The following is a 15,204-nucleotide window of genomic DNA, read 5'->3' as shown; positions in this document are numbered from 1 at the left end:
CACACACGTGTGCTGTGGTCCCATAGCTGGTGTGTGACTGCTGCTGCTGTTAACACAGGCTTTCAGAGCCATGCAGTTCCTTGTGACCTAAAGGCTTTTTTTATTATGTCGCTGTCACGCACGCACGCACGCACGCACGCACGCACGCACGCACGCACGCACACACACTCACACACACTCACACACACACACACACACACACACACACGGTCGCTCACATAATAGTAGGCTATTAGACCTACTGGCTGGTGGTCCACACTCAGCCCCCTACCCTACTGTACCCTCTCTACACCCTACCCATCCATTCATCCATCCCTCTCTGCTATAATTTACTGTATGTCTGTGGTTGAGCCAATGGGAGTCTCTCTCTGCCATATATGTGTGTGAGCCAATGTGAGTGCAGATATATTCAAAGCAATCAAGCTTTTTCTTTTCACAAGCCTATAGGCTGTTACTGGAACAGCTCCGTTCTGCTCTTCAAACGTGGATGTAGATGTATTTTATAACGGCTGTGAAGTCATGTCTCAAACAGTTTCCATGTCAAGGACCCCCTAAATTGATAGGCTATTCTGCTAAGTGAGTAGGGTTTTACTCTCCTCACATTTTTTTGGTAGGGCATTCCACACTTTTGTGGCCTAGCAGGAGAACGAATTTAACCCCTTGTTTGTGCCAAATCTGGGTTGGACGTGTTCCGTGGAGCTATACTATACCTCTGGTGTTGTGATTGTGGACTGCATTGACGTTTTTGAAGTACTTTGACATAAACATGGGTATATCTTGACGTTGTGGTGGTATCTTGTAGACCAGGTCCATTGCATGTTGCTGTACTCTGTCCTCAACCCTGAGCCATCCAACACTAGCAAAGTGAGCAGGGGTTTAATGTGTTGTAGGTGCAAGGCCAAGAAGTAGCCTTACCGGTTTGTTTTGGGATGTCTGGAGCCTTGTTTTAAGGCCTTAGTTGTGTTATGGTACCATGAGGAGCATAGTCAAAGTAACCTTGGATGAGGGCTCCTGTTAGAGTCCTCAAAGTATTCTTACTGACCAAAGAGAAGATCCTATCCAAAAAAACATGTTCTTTGGTTGACTTTTTTGATTACCCTTGTTGCCATTTTATCACTGGAAAGATTTGCCTCTAAAATGGAAACTGGGTAATTTCCTCTTTTCTTGTGTTAACAGCATCTTCCACTTTGAAGTGTGAAGCTGGTCGGCCTTGCTGAGGGTCAAACTAAACCCAAAGGAGAATGGATTCAGTGTTTCTCAGGTGTCACATGGTGTAGTTTGATATCAGTGAGCCAGATGAGTTCACTGCACTGTGTGTGCTATGGATGGAGGGAATAGGGCTTGTATATCTACACTGCACTGTGTGTGCTATGGATGGAGGGAATAGGGCTTGTATATCTACACTGCACTGTGTGTGCTATGGATGGAGGGAATAGGGCTTGTATATCTACACTGCACTGTGTGTGCTATGGATGGAGGAAATGGGCTTGTATATTAGCCGGGGGGTAGTGAAGAGGGGGGGGGGGGGGGGGGGGGGGGGTGAAGGCTCGGTAGAGCAGTGGTTCTCAAACTTTTTCATGTCAAGGACCCCCAAAATGTATTTGGCCGCGGACCCCCATCTCACAATATTTTGTTCCCCCCAGAAGCAAAGATTTGAGTTACAAATGTTCTCTTTAAAAACATATATATATTATTCAAAGATGTGCACACATTTTTACGATTATTAAAAAATAGCAAATCGACAAGCTCATAGAAACTCGGTGCCGCGCTATGAGCTTGTAGATCTGCTATATTTTTATAGCCAAAGTGTAAAAGGTTAAAGTGGTTACAATTATTGTGGTGCTATATCAACACATTTTGCTGGGGACCCCCTGGAATTTTGCTGGGGTTCCAGGAACGCGGACCCCACTTTGTGAACCAATGCTGTAGAGCACCCTGATTGGCTGTTCAGCTCGTTTGGTCAGACCTCTCGTCTGCCTAAATAAGCCAGAGACATTGCCCGTCGCACATTTGAACTAGATACCATGTTCTCAATCTCAACTCTCAACTGACCAATATATCAATGGATCAACTCCAAAGCAAAGCATTAAGCCACTGTGTTTATGTTTTGGTCGGAGCTGAGAGTGTTGCCAGAATCTGTGAGTGAAAACAAGCGACGAGGTCTATGAAAACGAGCCCAAAAGCAGCGACCAGTTTCACCACATGAGCCCTGTATTAAATCAAGCTATTTTCAGAAATAATCTCAAAGTCGCTCAGACGACAGAGTAGACTATCAGCATAGACTATCAGTATAGGCCAGACTAGTGGTTCTCAAAGTTGGGTCCGGGGACCCCCAGGGGTCCTGAGGGTGTTCCAGGGGGGTTCTCAGTCAAAATGACTTAAAGGGATAGTTCACACCCAAAATGACTTTTTTTTCTCCCTTTGGATTAGTCACCCCGTTGGAGACTCGAATACATGGAATTCTTTATTTTTTGTCTCATTCCTAAGTCAATAATGTGATGGCCGGCGGACCGGTAGGGGACACAAAAGAGTCTCCTTTGTATCTCCTACCGGAACCGAATGCGACACAAACAAAATAAAATATCCATGAATTCAGTCTCCATGGGGTGACTAATCCATAGAACAAAGTATTGTTTTGGGTGAACTATCCCTTTAACATAGCATCTAAATCAGTTGAATCACCTTAAACCTTCATATACACAGTAGATCTACAAGCTATCATTTTCAGTTCATCATCAATAGGCCATGTTTATGTGTGTATAGCCTGTATGCATGTCCTGACATGTAGGCCTACTCTGACTGGAAAACACATTTCTGTTGGAACATTATTGTTCTGCTGGAACATTAAGTTCCACTTTATCACCACAGCACAACAAATACCTGAAAGGATGACAAATAAACAAACAAACAAACATCATTTATTGATGTTTTTATCCATTTATTTATCTATTCATCTATTTATTGATTTGTTGTTAGTTTGTCTATCTATTTATTGAATTTATATATTTACATGTAAACCGAAAACCTGATATTGCGAGAGGTGGCGGGCGTCACTGAAACAAAAAGAGCAGAGCTTGTAGATCTGCTATCCCCCCCCCCCCCCCCCCCCCCCCCCCCACACACGCAACACCGTCATACTGCGAAGGCTAGCTTGATGTGGATGGGACTCCCTCTTTCTCTGGGGTTTCGCCCTGGTGGGCGTGGTTGTGTGCCCATGATCTAGCCCTAACCTCACAGAAAATATGCCTTTTAATATTTAATATTTAATATTTAATAACTCACTGGTTCCCAAACCTTTTTTGTGTTTGATGTCTTCCCGGGACCCAAAGTATTGTATTTCTTGATGGAATTTAGATTTTTTTTTTTTTATGAATAATTGTGGGGAGAAAAAATGTTTTGATTTTTCTCTTTAAAAAAGAAAAAAACATTTAAAAAAAAGGATATTTATTTGCAAGTCGCAACCGTTTACAATTTCCAATACTTTTACTTCTACTCCACTACATCTCAGAGGCAAATATTGTACTTTTACTCCACTTCAATTATTTGAAAACTTTACTTACTAGTTACTATTCAGAAATAAATTATTATATTATTAAACATACATTAACCACTTTAGCCCTATTTTATACATAGGCTATTTTCAAATATTTAGTACTTTTACTCTTGGTACTTTCAGTACATTTTTATGCCAATACTTTTGTACTTTTACTCAAGTAACATTTTAATTCCAGACTTTTACTTGTAACAGAGTATTTCTACATTGCAGTATTGGTACTTTTACTTATAAGTAAAGAGTTTGACAACTTTTTCCACCACTTACTTAAACCTAACGTCAAAACCACGCCCACCTGGGCGAAACGCCTGGGGAAAGAGAGACCCCGCGCGAGCGCCTCTACAGTCCACTGAATGACGCATCAAACAAATCAAATGTTTGATCCACGTCACTCTGGTTTGAACCAGAAGAACCAGAACAAACCGCGTCAGAGATGAAAGGAGTGATTAGTATTTATTGAGGTGAGTTAAAGTGGTAGTAATGACGCTTTGACACGTTACTTTACTGTTTGTTTGGGGGAGGTTTTAGTAGTTTTATCATGTTGTAGACGTGCTTTCTTTGTGTTGTTGTTGTTGTTGTTGTTGTTGGTGTGTTTTTGAAGGAAGGTTGTTATGGAGCATTATATATTCTTTGACAACATGAGTCTGACATGTTTGGTAAAACAACACACTGTTCCTTTAGTGCAGTGGTTCTCAAACTTTTTCATGTCAAGGACCCCCAAATTCACACTTATTAGCTCGCGGACCCCCATTCCAAAAGATATGCCAGGGACCCCCCATAAGAGAAGATTTTTTACGGCTCTAGCAGTGATTCTCAACCATTTAATTTCAAGGACCCCCAGTTTGACATGCATTATAGGCTACAGACCCCCATTTAATGGCATTTCTATCACTTGGACCGCAATTTATATCGTAAAATCTATGTTAATTTAACTCTGAGAGTGTACAAATGGAACCAAATGGACCCGTCAGGGTCCATTTGGTTCCATTTGTATACACTCAGAGTTACAGACCCATAAGGGTCCATTTGGTTCCTAACTATCCATTTAGCTGGGGACCCCCTGGAACTCTCTCAAGGACCCCTGGGGGTCCCCGGACCCCACTTTGAGAACCAATGCTTTAGTGTTCTGACGGCTCTAAACGTTATAATGTTCCTTACAGTTCAACTTGACTTTATTTACACACAATAACAATGAAGTGAAGGCCCCCCCCTCTTTTATTCCTCCTCAGAATGCCTTTAGCTAAAAGTTTCTCTTAGCTAAAGGTTCTCAAACCTTTCCATGCCAAGGACCCCCTCTCTCTCTCTCTCTCTCTATCTATCTATCTAGTTTTTTTTTCAAAGACTTGCACACATTTTCACCATTTAAAAAAAAATAGCAGATCTACAAGCTCATATATGAGGTCTTAATGGGTTAAATGTGTCACAGCTGTGAATGTATCCAGTGTGTTTGAAATGCTGTATCCAAGGTGCTGGAGGAGTCTGTTCCTTTGTATTGATCTGATGCAGTGAAGGACATTAGCTACAATAATGATGTGTGTGTGTGTGTGTGTGTGTGTGTGTGTGTGTGTGTGTGTGTGTGTGTGTGTGTGTGTGTGTGTGTGCGCGCGTGCGCAAGTTATCACACCAGTAGGCTGTCGTTAAATTTGCAAAAGCTGTGTTGTTGTAGTGTATGTGTGTGTGAGTGCATACAGTACATATATGTAGAATTACCGTGTTTGTAATAATATATACTAGACCATACCCGGTCGACGCATCCGTGGGGGGATATGCGCACATGATCTGGCAACCCGGGAGGCGACATTGTTTGACACATAAACGCTAATAAGAAGCTGAGATTTGATGAAATTGAAAAACGGGCTTCACAGTTAAGTTCAGATGGTAATGGTCAATGGCTGTGTGCAAAATCAGAGCAATTGGTCCAGCCAGTGAGGAGAACCGGGTAGCTTCACCACCACTACAGAGGTTACTAGGATTATAGTAGGATAATCCTTTTTCCTATCAATCACAAACCCCACGAAGCCTTGAATTCATGTCGATTTGTTTTGTCGTTGTCGCATTCCTGAGACAATGATTTGATGACCGGCGGAAAGATGCTAATGTAACACACAGTTAGGTATAGGAGAAGGTATAGGACAGTGGTTCTCAACCTTTTTCATGTCAAGGACCCCCAAATTGACACTTATTAGCCCGCGGACCCCCATCTCAAAAGATATGCCAGGGACCCCAATAAGAGAAGGTTTATACGGCTTTCTAGCAGTGATTCTCAACCATTTTAATGTCAAGGACCCCCAGTTTGACATGTATTAGGCTACGGACCCCCATTTAATGGCATTTATACCTCTGGGACCCGAATTTATATTATAAAATCAATGTTAATTTAACTCTGAGATTTAATTTAACTCTCTCCTACCGGAGCCGCCCCCGGTCATCAAATGATTGGCTTGTAGGAATGCAACAAAACCCCCCAAAAAACTCCATGAATTCAAGTCTCCATGGGTGTACTTGAATTCATGGAGTTTTTTGGGGGGTTTTGTTGTAATTGATAGAAAATAGGTCATTTTGGGGGTGAACTATCTCTTTGAGGCAGGGGTCTTCAACGTTTTGAGGCCAAGGACCCCCTAGCTGAGAGAGCGATGAAGCAGGGACCCCCCTCTGTATTATATAAAATGGTGTTTCAGATACACTTTTGCTGTTTTTTTTTTCCCTCTACACCTATAACTCTTTGCCAAAAAATAGCCGATCTGCAAGCTCACAATGCCTCGCAGCGCGAGGCGTTGTGAGCTTGTAGATCTGCTATATTTTCGCTAAAGTTCTCATCAGAAAAGGGATGCTAGGGTTCAAGTGGTTAATGTAAAAAAAAAAATCACACCCAGTGTGAAGTGGGCGGTGTGTGGTCATCACAACATGACTCACTTAAAAAAAAGTGACTTTTTTTTAAGTCCATACTGCTATTCATAGGGCTGCACATGTGTCATGTGTTTCGCTAGCCAATCACAGTCCTGAATTTGCAAAGTCAGCCAATCACATTACAGCTAGTGGTGATGACACTAGCTGTAATGTGATTGGCTGACTTTGCAAAAGTATAGATTTGCATTGACTGTGGAAGGGTTAGGGGTGTAGACTGCGTTGTAGACTATTGGCCAATCACGGTGCAGGATTGGTCAGTGTCCAAAACTCACTTATAGGGGGCGGCTACACCGCCCCAAAAATCATATCACACTAAGATTTGGCGGACCCCCTGTATAAACTCTGAGGACCCGGCTAGGGGTCCCGGACCCCCGTGTTGAAGACCCCTGCTTTAAGGCCCAGCTTTGTGCTGGTATCTATTAGGACAGCTTATTCCCCACCATGACAGAGGGGGGGGGAGAACACATTTATTTTATTTTAATGTAGGATCCACTACTATTGAAGTGAAACCACTTGAAGCTCCATTTTATCCGTTCTTTTCCCTCAACTTGCTCAGAGGAATAAAGAACGTGTTCAGTGGAGCCTGAAAGTCTTGCATCTCTATTCTGGAGCGTTGCTGTTGTTTCTGCTGCTGTATTTCCACTCGCCTGGTCTTTCTTCTTAACCCACTTAAAAAAGCCTATATATGGTTGACCGGAGTCGCTCAGGGCTCTGTACTGGTGCATTTTCTGCTTTTCCGTTATTGTGGGGAAAAGCTTTCGCTGACAATGTAGCCGATGGGCGAGCTCACAGCTCACAGCTCACAGCTCACAGCTCACAGCTCACAGCTCACAGCTCAGAGCTCACAGCTCACAGCTCAGAGCTCAGAGCTCAGAGCTCGCAGCTCGCAGCTCAGAGCTCAGAGCTCGCAGCTCGCAGCTCGCAGCTCAGAGCTCACAGCTCACAGCGCGTTGCAATGTGTTTCTTTTTTTTCTCTAATGCTTTCAGCATTTCAGCATATCTACTGTATCACCACCTAGAATATTCTCTCCAACTCCTGTTGCCTCGTCGATTACCAATTATACAACAGGTAGTTCCGACCAAGCAATATGATTGGTTGAAATAGCTTTCTAGCCGTGCTTCAAACCAGCATCATAGCACGGGCCTAATCACATTAATAAATCACTCCGCAGTGCAGTCCAGTCCGCACCTGATTAGACCATATATGGCACAGCTGTGCTGTGAAGTCACTCTGTCCCACGGCAGGAAAACAAACAGACAGTAGCCTGACCCACCGCCGCCACCGGAGAACAAACAGCTATGCAAAATGGACTATGTTGTTAATTTGGTGGATTTACGGTTGATCAATGGTTAGAAGGTTATAAATATCCTCCTGTGTAAAGTAAAATGACTCCCATTTCGTTAACAGTCCAGTAGGCTATATGCTCCGTCGTACGACCGTGTCACGCGGCCAAAATAGCCGATCTACAAGTTCACAACGCGTCGCCATCGCGACGCGTTGTCAGCTTGTAGATCAGTTATTTTGGCCGCGTGACACGGTCGTACGACGGAGCATATAGCCTACTGGAATTCATTCCACTGCGCAAGCATTGATAGCTCAGCTGTGTTGATGAGACGGTGCCTCAAACTCAAAGCACTGCTACAGGGACTATTTAATGTCTCTCAGTCAAAAACTCTTCTCTTTACAGGGAAACGGACAATAGCGAAACATTTTTATTATTAATTGCCCCACAATATGAATACATTTGGATGTGTTTTGTTGGTAACTGTTGTATAATCGCAATATTACACTCGAGGGTGTGCTTTACCTTACATTATTGGCACTTCAGTGATGCTGGCGGAACTCGGCTTCGCCTCGTTCCTGACCGCATCACTGGCGTGCCAATAATGACGGTAAAGCACACCCTCTCGTGTAATATTGCTTAATTCATCCACAATTCTGCGACAATATTGAGCCCTATTTTATACTATGAGAGACAGTGCTCTCTCTCTCTCTCTCTCTCTCTCTCTCTCTCTCTCTCTCTCTGTGTCTGTGTGTCTCTCTGTAGTCCTATCCAGTGGCGTTCCCAGGAATTACGTTTGGGGGGGGGGGGGGTTAACAACAACACTACAAGTTAACAACAACACTACACTGACTACAAAACTGAAAAACGCTAATAAAAACAATATGCAAGTATAATCAATGTAGGCCTATGTATTGCGCTGGTCCTGGCGCCGCCAAGGTCTTGTCTTGGCAGCGGGTTGTGTAGCGTCCTCTGGATGAATCTCTTCCTCAGCGGTGGTCTCTTCATGTTGTAGTTTAATAGTAATGAATGGCTCAAGCTGCTCTCAGAGCCCCTTTTATGCCAGGTGAGTACAGGTGATGGCCCAGACCCCCGGGCACCCCATGCCCATGGCATGAAGACATTTGCATCACTATAGGCGAGGGTCGCTCTGCTGAATGGATAGTGTATTGGCTGTCTGGCGGGCTAATGGCCCGAGGGCCACTTTTCTGTTTGGATTCTTTTTCACTGTTTCTCAGTCAGTCTTATACTTTATTTTCTAGGGGAGTCGAGATTTTAGTTGGGCAGGCGGCCGCCTGCCTTGCCTCTATGGTGGGTACGCCACTGATTCTATCTCTCTCTCTCTCTCTCTCTCTCTCTCTCTCTCTCTCTCTCTCTCTCTCTCTCTCTCTCTCTCTCTCTCTCTCTCTCTCTCTCTCTCTCTCTCTCTCTCTCTCTCTCTCTCTCTCTCTCTCTCTCTTCAATTTTCAATTCAAATAGCTTTATTGGCATGAATGTAACAATTACAATATTGCCAAAGTGCATCAAGTGCAGTAAAAAAAATGAAAAATAATGTCTCTCTCTCTCTCTGTAGGGGGTCTGTTCATAAGGAGTAATAGTCTATCTCTCTCTCTCTCTCTCTCTCTCTCTCTCTCATAGGGGGTCTGTTCATAAGGAGTAATAGTCTCTCTCTCTCTCTCTCTCTCATAGGGGGTCTGTTCATAAGGAGTAATAGTCTCTCTCTCTCTCATAGGGGGTCTGTTCATAAGGAGTAATAGTCTCTCTCTCTCTCTGTAGGGGGTCTGTTCATAAGGAGTAATAGTCTCTCTCTCTCTCTCTGTAGGGGGTCTGTTCATAAGGAGTAATAGTCTCTCTCTCTCTCTCTCATAGGGGGTCTGTTCATAAGGAGTAATAGTCTATCTCTCTCTCTCTCTCTCTCTCTCTCTCTCTCATAGGGGGTCTGTTCATAAGGAGTAATAGTCTCTCTCTCTCTCTCTCTCTCATAGGGGGTCTGTTCATAAGGAGTAATAGTCTCTCTCTCTCTCATAGGGGGTCTGTTCATAAGGAGTAATAGTCTCTCTCTCTCTCTGTAGGGGGTCTGTTCATAAGGAGTAATAGTCTCTCTCTCTCTCTCTGTAGGGGGTCTGTTCATAAGGAGTAATAGTCTCTCTCTCTCTCTCTCATAGGGGGTCTGTTCATAAGGAGTAATAGTCTCTCTCTCTCTCATAGGGGGTCTGTTCATAAGGAGTAATAGTCTCTCTCTCTCTCTCATAGGGGGTCTGTTCATAAGGAGTAATAGTCTCTCTCTCTCTCATAGGGGGTCTGTTCATAAGGAGTAATAGTCTCTCTCTCTCTCTGTAGGGGGTCTGTTCATAAGGAGTAATAGTCTCTCTCTCTCTCTCTGTAGGGGGTCTGTTCATAAGGAGTAATAGTCTCTCTCTCTCTCTCTCATAGGGGGTCTGTTCATAAGGAGTAATAGTCTCTCTCTCTCTCTCTCTCTCTGTAGGGGGTCTGTTCATAAGGAGTAATAGTCTCTCTCTCTCTCTCTCTCATAGGGGGTCTGTTCATAAGGAGTAATAGTCTCTCTCTCTCTCTCTCTGTAGGGGGTCTGTTCATAAGGAGTAATAGTCTCTCTCTCTCTCTCATAGGGGGTCTGTTCATAAGGAGTAATAGTCTCTCTCTCTCTCTCTCTCTGTAGGGGGTCTGTTCATAAGGAGTAATAGTCTCTCTCTCTCTCTCATAGGGGGTCTGTTCATAAGGAGTAATAGTCTCTCTCTCTCTCTCTCTCATAGGGGGTCTGTTCATAAGGAGTAATAGTCTCTCTCTCTCTCTCATAGGGGGTCTGTTCATAAGGAGTAATAGTCTCTCTCTCTCTCTCTGTAGGGGGTCTGTTCATAAGGAGTAATAGTCTCTCTCTCTCTCATAGGGGGTCTGTTCATAAGGAGTAATAGTCTCTCTCTCTCTCTGTAGGGGGTCTGTTCATAAGGAGTAATAGTCTCTCTCTCTCTCTGTAGGGGGTCTGTTCATAAGGAGTAATAGTCTCTCTCTCTCTCTCTCATAGGGGGTCTGTTCATAAGGAGTAATAGTCTCTCTCTCTCTCTCTGTAGGGGGTCTGTTCATAAGGAGTAATAGTCTCTCTCTCTCTCTGTAGGGGGTCTGTTCATAAGGAGTAATAGTCTCTCTCTCTCTCTGTAGGGGGTCTGTTCATAAGGAGTAATAGTCTCTCTCTCTCTCTCTCATAGGGGGTCTGTTCATAAGGAGTAATAGTCTCTCTCTCTCTCTCATAGGGGGTCTGTTCATAAGGAACACAGATCAGGAGTACACGGCGTTTCGTCTGGCCATCTTCCTCCACAACACGTCGCCCAACGCCTCTGAGGCCCCGTTCAACCTGGTGCCTCACGTGGACAACATCGAGACGGCCAACAGCTTCGCCGTCACCAACGCCTGTGAGTCTCTTCTTCTGTTTGAGAAAGATTGTTGTCTTTTTGGGGTGTGTGTTTTCTCTTTGGGTGTGAGCCCCACTTTGTCTTTGTGATGAATGGTTTGAGCTTCGCTTCGTTGCAGGTTTTAAATGATGTTGCAGTGCAAAGAGTCATTTCTTTGACAAAATATGTGCTTCTCTTTTCTCTATTTTAAAGGATCTACACCATGAATTAAAAAAAATATAATAATTTTTAATATCATATTGTTTATGTCCCTCAAACGTTTTTCAAAAGGTTTGAGCCTAAATCAAGCCTCAGATATACTCATTCTTACTAACTTCTCTCTGGTTTATAAAGCACTTTCACCTGCAATACCACATTGTCCTGATTGGCACGGGGCTATTGAGTCAGTTTGTATGCATGTTATCTCCTGGTTCAGTGTGGAAAAAGTAAAAACAAATAAAAAAGTAATTTTTAATATATATATATATATATATATTCTTTTTTCTAAGTTGGAACTGAAAAACAGGAGGGATTGTACCACTAGTGACGTCACTTTCGGGGCCAAACTAGTTTGGTCTGTTTTGAGACCAATTTACACTAGAAAGAAATTTCCTACGAAAATTTAAGTGTGCCTGCGTTGGCTGGGGGTTTTGTCGCCGTGGTAATGCGAAACGGTGAACAAAGTTATGCGGTAGGTGGGCCGGTCGTCCCGCACGTTTTGATGTATACATTGGCGGGGCCGTGTGAACCGTGTGGGAGGAGTAGCATTTTGATCCCTTCGGGCGGCCAAAAAAGTAAAGAAAAAAACAGCAAAATAATGTTTCAAAAATTAAGAAAAAATAAACCGAAAGTCAAAAAAGGAAAATTAAAAAACAGAAAAATTGAAGGTAAAAATGAGCATCTAAAACAACATTTGAAAAAAATGTAATAATTTTTAAAAATATATAAACAATTACTTAAATGGGTTTGAGTGCTTGTTTCACCCACTTCTGAAGGTCTGACGCAGAAAGTGGCCATTATACTATTGTTTGCAGTCCCCCATTTAGGGGGGGTAAGCAAAGTTTCGGAGCATTTCGGGAAATTTTCAGAAACCGGAAGTGAATAAATGGTTTGAGTGCTTGTTTCGCCCACTTCTGAAGGTGTGACGCAAAAAGTGCCAATTATACAATTGTTTGCAGTCCCCCATTTAGGGGGGGTAGGCGAAGTTTGGGAGCATTTCGGGCACTTTTCCAAACCGGAAGTGAAATATCCACTTCCTGTTGTGACGGATGTGTTCGCAGACCCTAATTTAGGGGGGGTAGGCGAAGTTTCAGATCATTTTGGGCACTTTTGAAACCGGAAGTGAAGAGGTCCAAGTCCCAGTTGGACCATCGAGTTGCATACCCTTCAAAAAGTGTTTTGGTGTAAAAAAAAAAAAATCGAAAAAAAAAAAGTTCGGAAAAAAAAATTAAGAAAAAAAAAAAATTGTCGGAAAAAAAAAAAAAATTTCGGAAAAAAAAAAGTTTGTAAAAAAATAAAGTCCATGACAAAGTTTGGGGGCGGTACCATGCTGCAAACAGAAGTTACGGCCATTTAAAGCTCGGCCAATAGGAAGGCAGAGGGGGCGGAGCTTCAACACACGAAGCTCATTGGTTGTTACAGCTTCCATATAGATTATAGCAGGAGCCCTAGAGTCTCTGGGTGGTTTCCCCCCTCCCCGTAACCGTTAACATGGGAGTGAATGGGGGACTGAGGATGATGATGGTTAACATGGGTGTGAATGGGGGATGATGATGAAGAGTAAGTCAAGTCAGAATGAGTCTGAATTTGGGACTGAAAGGGGGCGCGGCTACATGTTTTTGCTAATAACGTGGGCGTGGTAACGCGAAACGGCGAAAAAAGTAATGCGGTAAGTGGGACGGTCGTCCCGCACGTTTTGATATATACATTGCGACTAACGAGTAAACCGTGTGGGAGGAGAAGCGTTTTGCGCGGTACGTGCGGCCAAAAGGGGCGGAGTTTAGCTGTTTTTTGCTAATAACGTCGCCATGGTAACGCGTGACGGAAAATCGTTTCCGAGCACACTACTCCGGACCAAGCCGCACGTTTTGATGTATATATTGCGGCGGTAGTGTAAACCGTGCGGCTGTTACGGACGACCGAATTTTGTGGCTTGAAACTTGTATTAATAAATCCGGCGGATCTCAATAAGTGTGCCTCTGCCATTAACATGGCAGGCACACTTAATAAAAACCCCCAGATCAGATTTCCTGTGAAAGCCTGAGTGTTCAAACTGGGGTATTTTTGGGGATAGGAGAGAGGTAGGGGAGACCAAACACACACACAAAAAAATAAGAAAAAGTTAAAATTCATGGTGTAGTCCCTTTAAAGATTGTTCTTTTTTGGGGGTGATTGTTTTCTCTTTGGGTGTGAGCCCCACTTTGTCTTTGATGATGAATGGTTTGAGCTTTGCTTCGTTGCAGGTTTTAAATGATGTTGCAGTGCAAAGAGTCTGCTCACTTCTTTGACAAAAGATGTGCTTCTCTTTTCTCTATTTTAAAGACTGTTCTTTGGGTGTTTCAAGTGAAGTGTGTGTGTGTGTGTGTGTGTGTGTGTGTGTGTGTGTGTGTGTGTGTGTGTGTGTGTGTGTGTGTGTGTGTGTGTGTGTGTGTGTGTGTGTGTGTGTGTGTGTGTGTGTGTGTGTGTGTGAGTGTTGCCGTGTTGTGCGTTTTGCTGGTCAGCCTTCAGTCCACTCAGAATGATGCTAATGTGGTTTTTAGTCATTGAAAATCAGCGCAAAAAAAGTCTGCTCGTCTTGGACAAAAAATTTGCTTCACTTCTCTCTCTTTGTAGAGGCTCTCTCCCAACTATGAAGGGTTAACCATTACCTGTGAAGTCCTGAGATGTTTTTTTTTATGGTTTTGTTTATGTTTCCATCATAACCAGAATGCCCCACAGCATGTACTAAAGAAACCTCAGGTATAAAATAGCAGATCTACAATATCTTGTAGATGATGCCACTTTAACTACTTTTGCTGAGGTACCCCGGGGGTCCTGAGGTACCCCGGGGGGTCCTGCAGAGGCAACTCTGAGACCCCTGAGGGAGAGAGAGGTTAGGAGGGATTGGTCAGGATGGGTCATGTGACAGGATGGGTCATGTGACACAGGTTGTGAGCCAGATGGATTCACACCCAGGAAGAAGAAACGTAACGCTTTGTGTTTGGCTGAGCTTGCAGATCTGCTCCGGCTTTGACAGCTAATTTATCCAAGTTGTGTTAGAGAACTGTCTGTACTGGCGTGTGTGTGTGTGTGTGTGTGCGTGTGCGTGTGCGTGTGCGTGTGCGTGTGCGTGTGCGTGTGTGTGTGTGTGTGTGTGTGCGTGCGCGTGCGTGTGCGTGTGCGTGTGCGTGTGTGTGTGTGTGTGCGTGTGCGTGCGTGCGTATACGTATGTGTGTGTGTGTGTGAGAGCTACACTGTGGCAGACTGCTGTGATAGCTGTTAATCATTCGTACTGTGCTCAGGCCACTGTGTGTCTCTTATGAAGCTGTAAATAACTAGGGAGAGGCTGCTGGTTCAAATCTTAGCTGTGCGGGCCAGCTTTTCTGTTCTTCATGTGCCAATGAGGTTGATAGAACTGCATTAAGCCCCCTGGTGGTGTTTTTATGGTGCTTTATGTCTTCTCCGACTATTTTGAGTTTCTACCTGGAGGCTGAAACCTTGAGGGTCAAAACGTGCCAATAGAAAAACAGCGCTTTAATGACGCAGTAGAAACATACCCTCCCCCTCATTATCATAACACAACAGGTGTGGGCATGAGGAGGAGGAGGGACTAGGACAGGAGGCGGAGGGACTGGTTCAGGCGGGAGGTGCTAAGGTGAGAACCAGGTATACTTAATGAACTGGAGGCGTGTCCACATAAAAACATAATTTTAACACTTTCTGTACACTTTTTTGAAAAAAATCTTCCTCCTAGTATAACCATAATACCTGATGATCATGTTTTAGGGGGAGAAAACATCACTGAAAATCACGGCACCCCGTCTTTAAAAGGAGAAGTTCACCCAAAAAAATGACTTAT

General features: G+C 43.8%; 1 protein-coding gene across 2 annotated transcripts in view; it reads left to right on the top strand.

Annotated features, from left to right (window-relative positions):
- Positions 1 to 15,204, top strand: part of gria4b (glutamate receptor, ionotropic, AMPA 4b) — a gene marked incomplete at both ends in the record, with an annotated part of 207,734 nt that overhangs the window by 2,077 nt on the left and 190,453 nt on the right. For both annotated transcript variants that reach the window (XM_084075047.1, XM_084075048.1), the window contains one exon: positions 11,010 to 11,168. In XM_084075047.1, coding sequence (XP_083931173.1) covers positions 11,010 to 11,168 — 159 coding nt within the window. The remainder of the gene's footprint in view (positions 1 to 11,009; positions 11,169 to 15,204) is intronic.

This window comes from Gymnoscopelus microlampas (genome assembly GCF_963454915.1).
Source record: "Gymnoscopelus microlampas genome assembly, chromosome: 12".
In the NCBI taxonomy this organism is placed as follows: Eukaryota; Metazoa; Chordata; class Actinopteri; order Myctophiformes; family Myctophidae; genus Gymnoscopelus; species Gymnoscopelus microlampas.
This window is presented reverse-complemented; position numbering and strand designations above follow the sequence as displayed.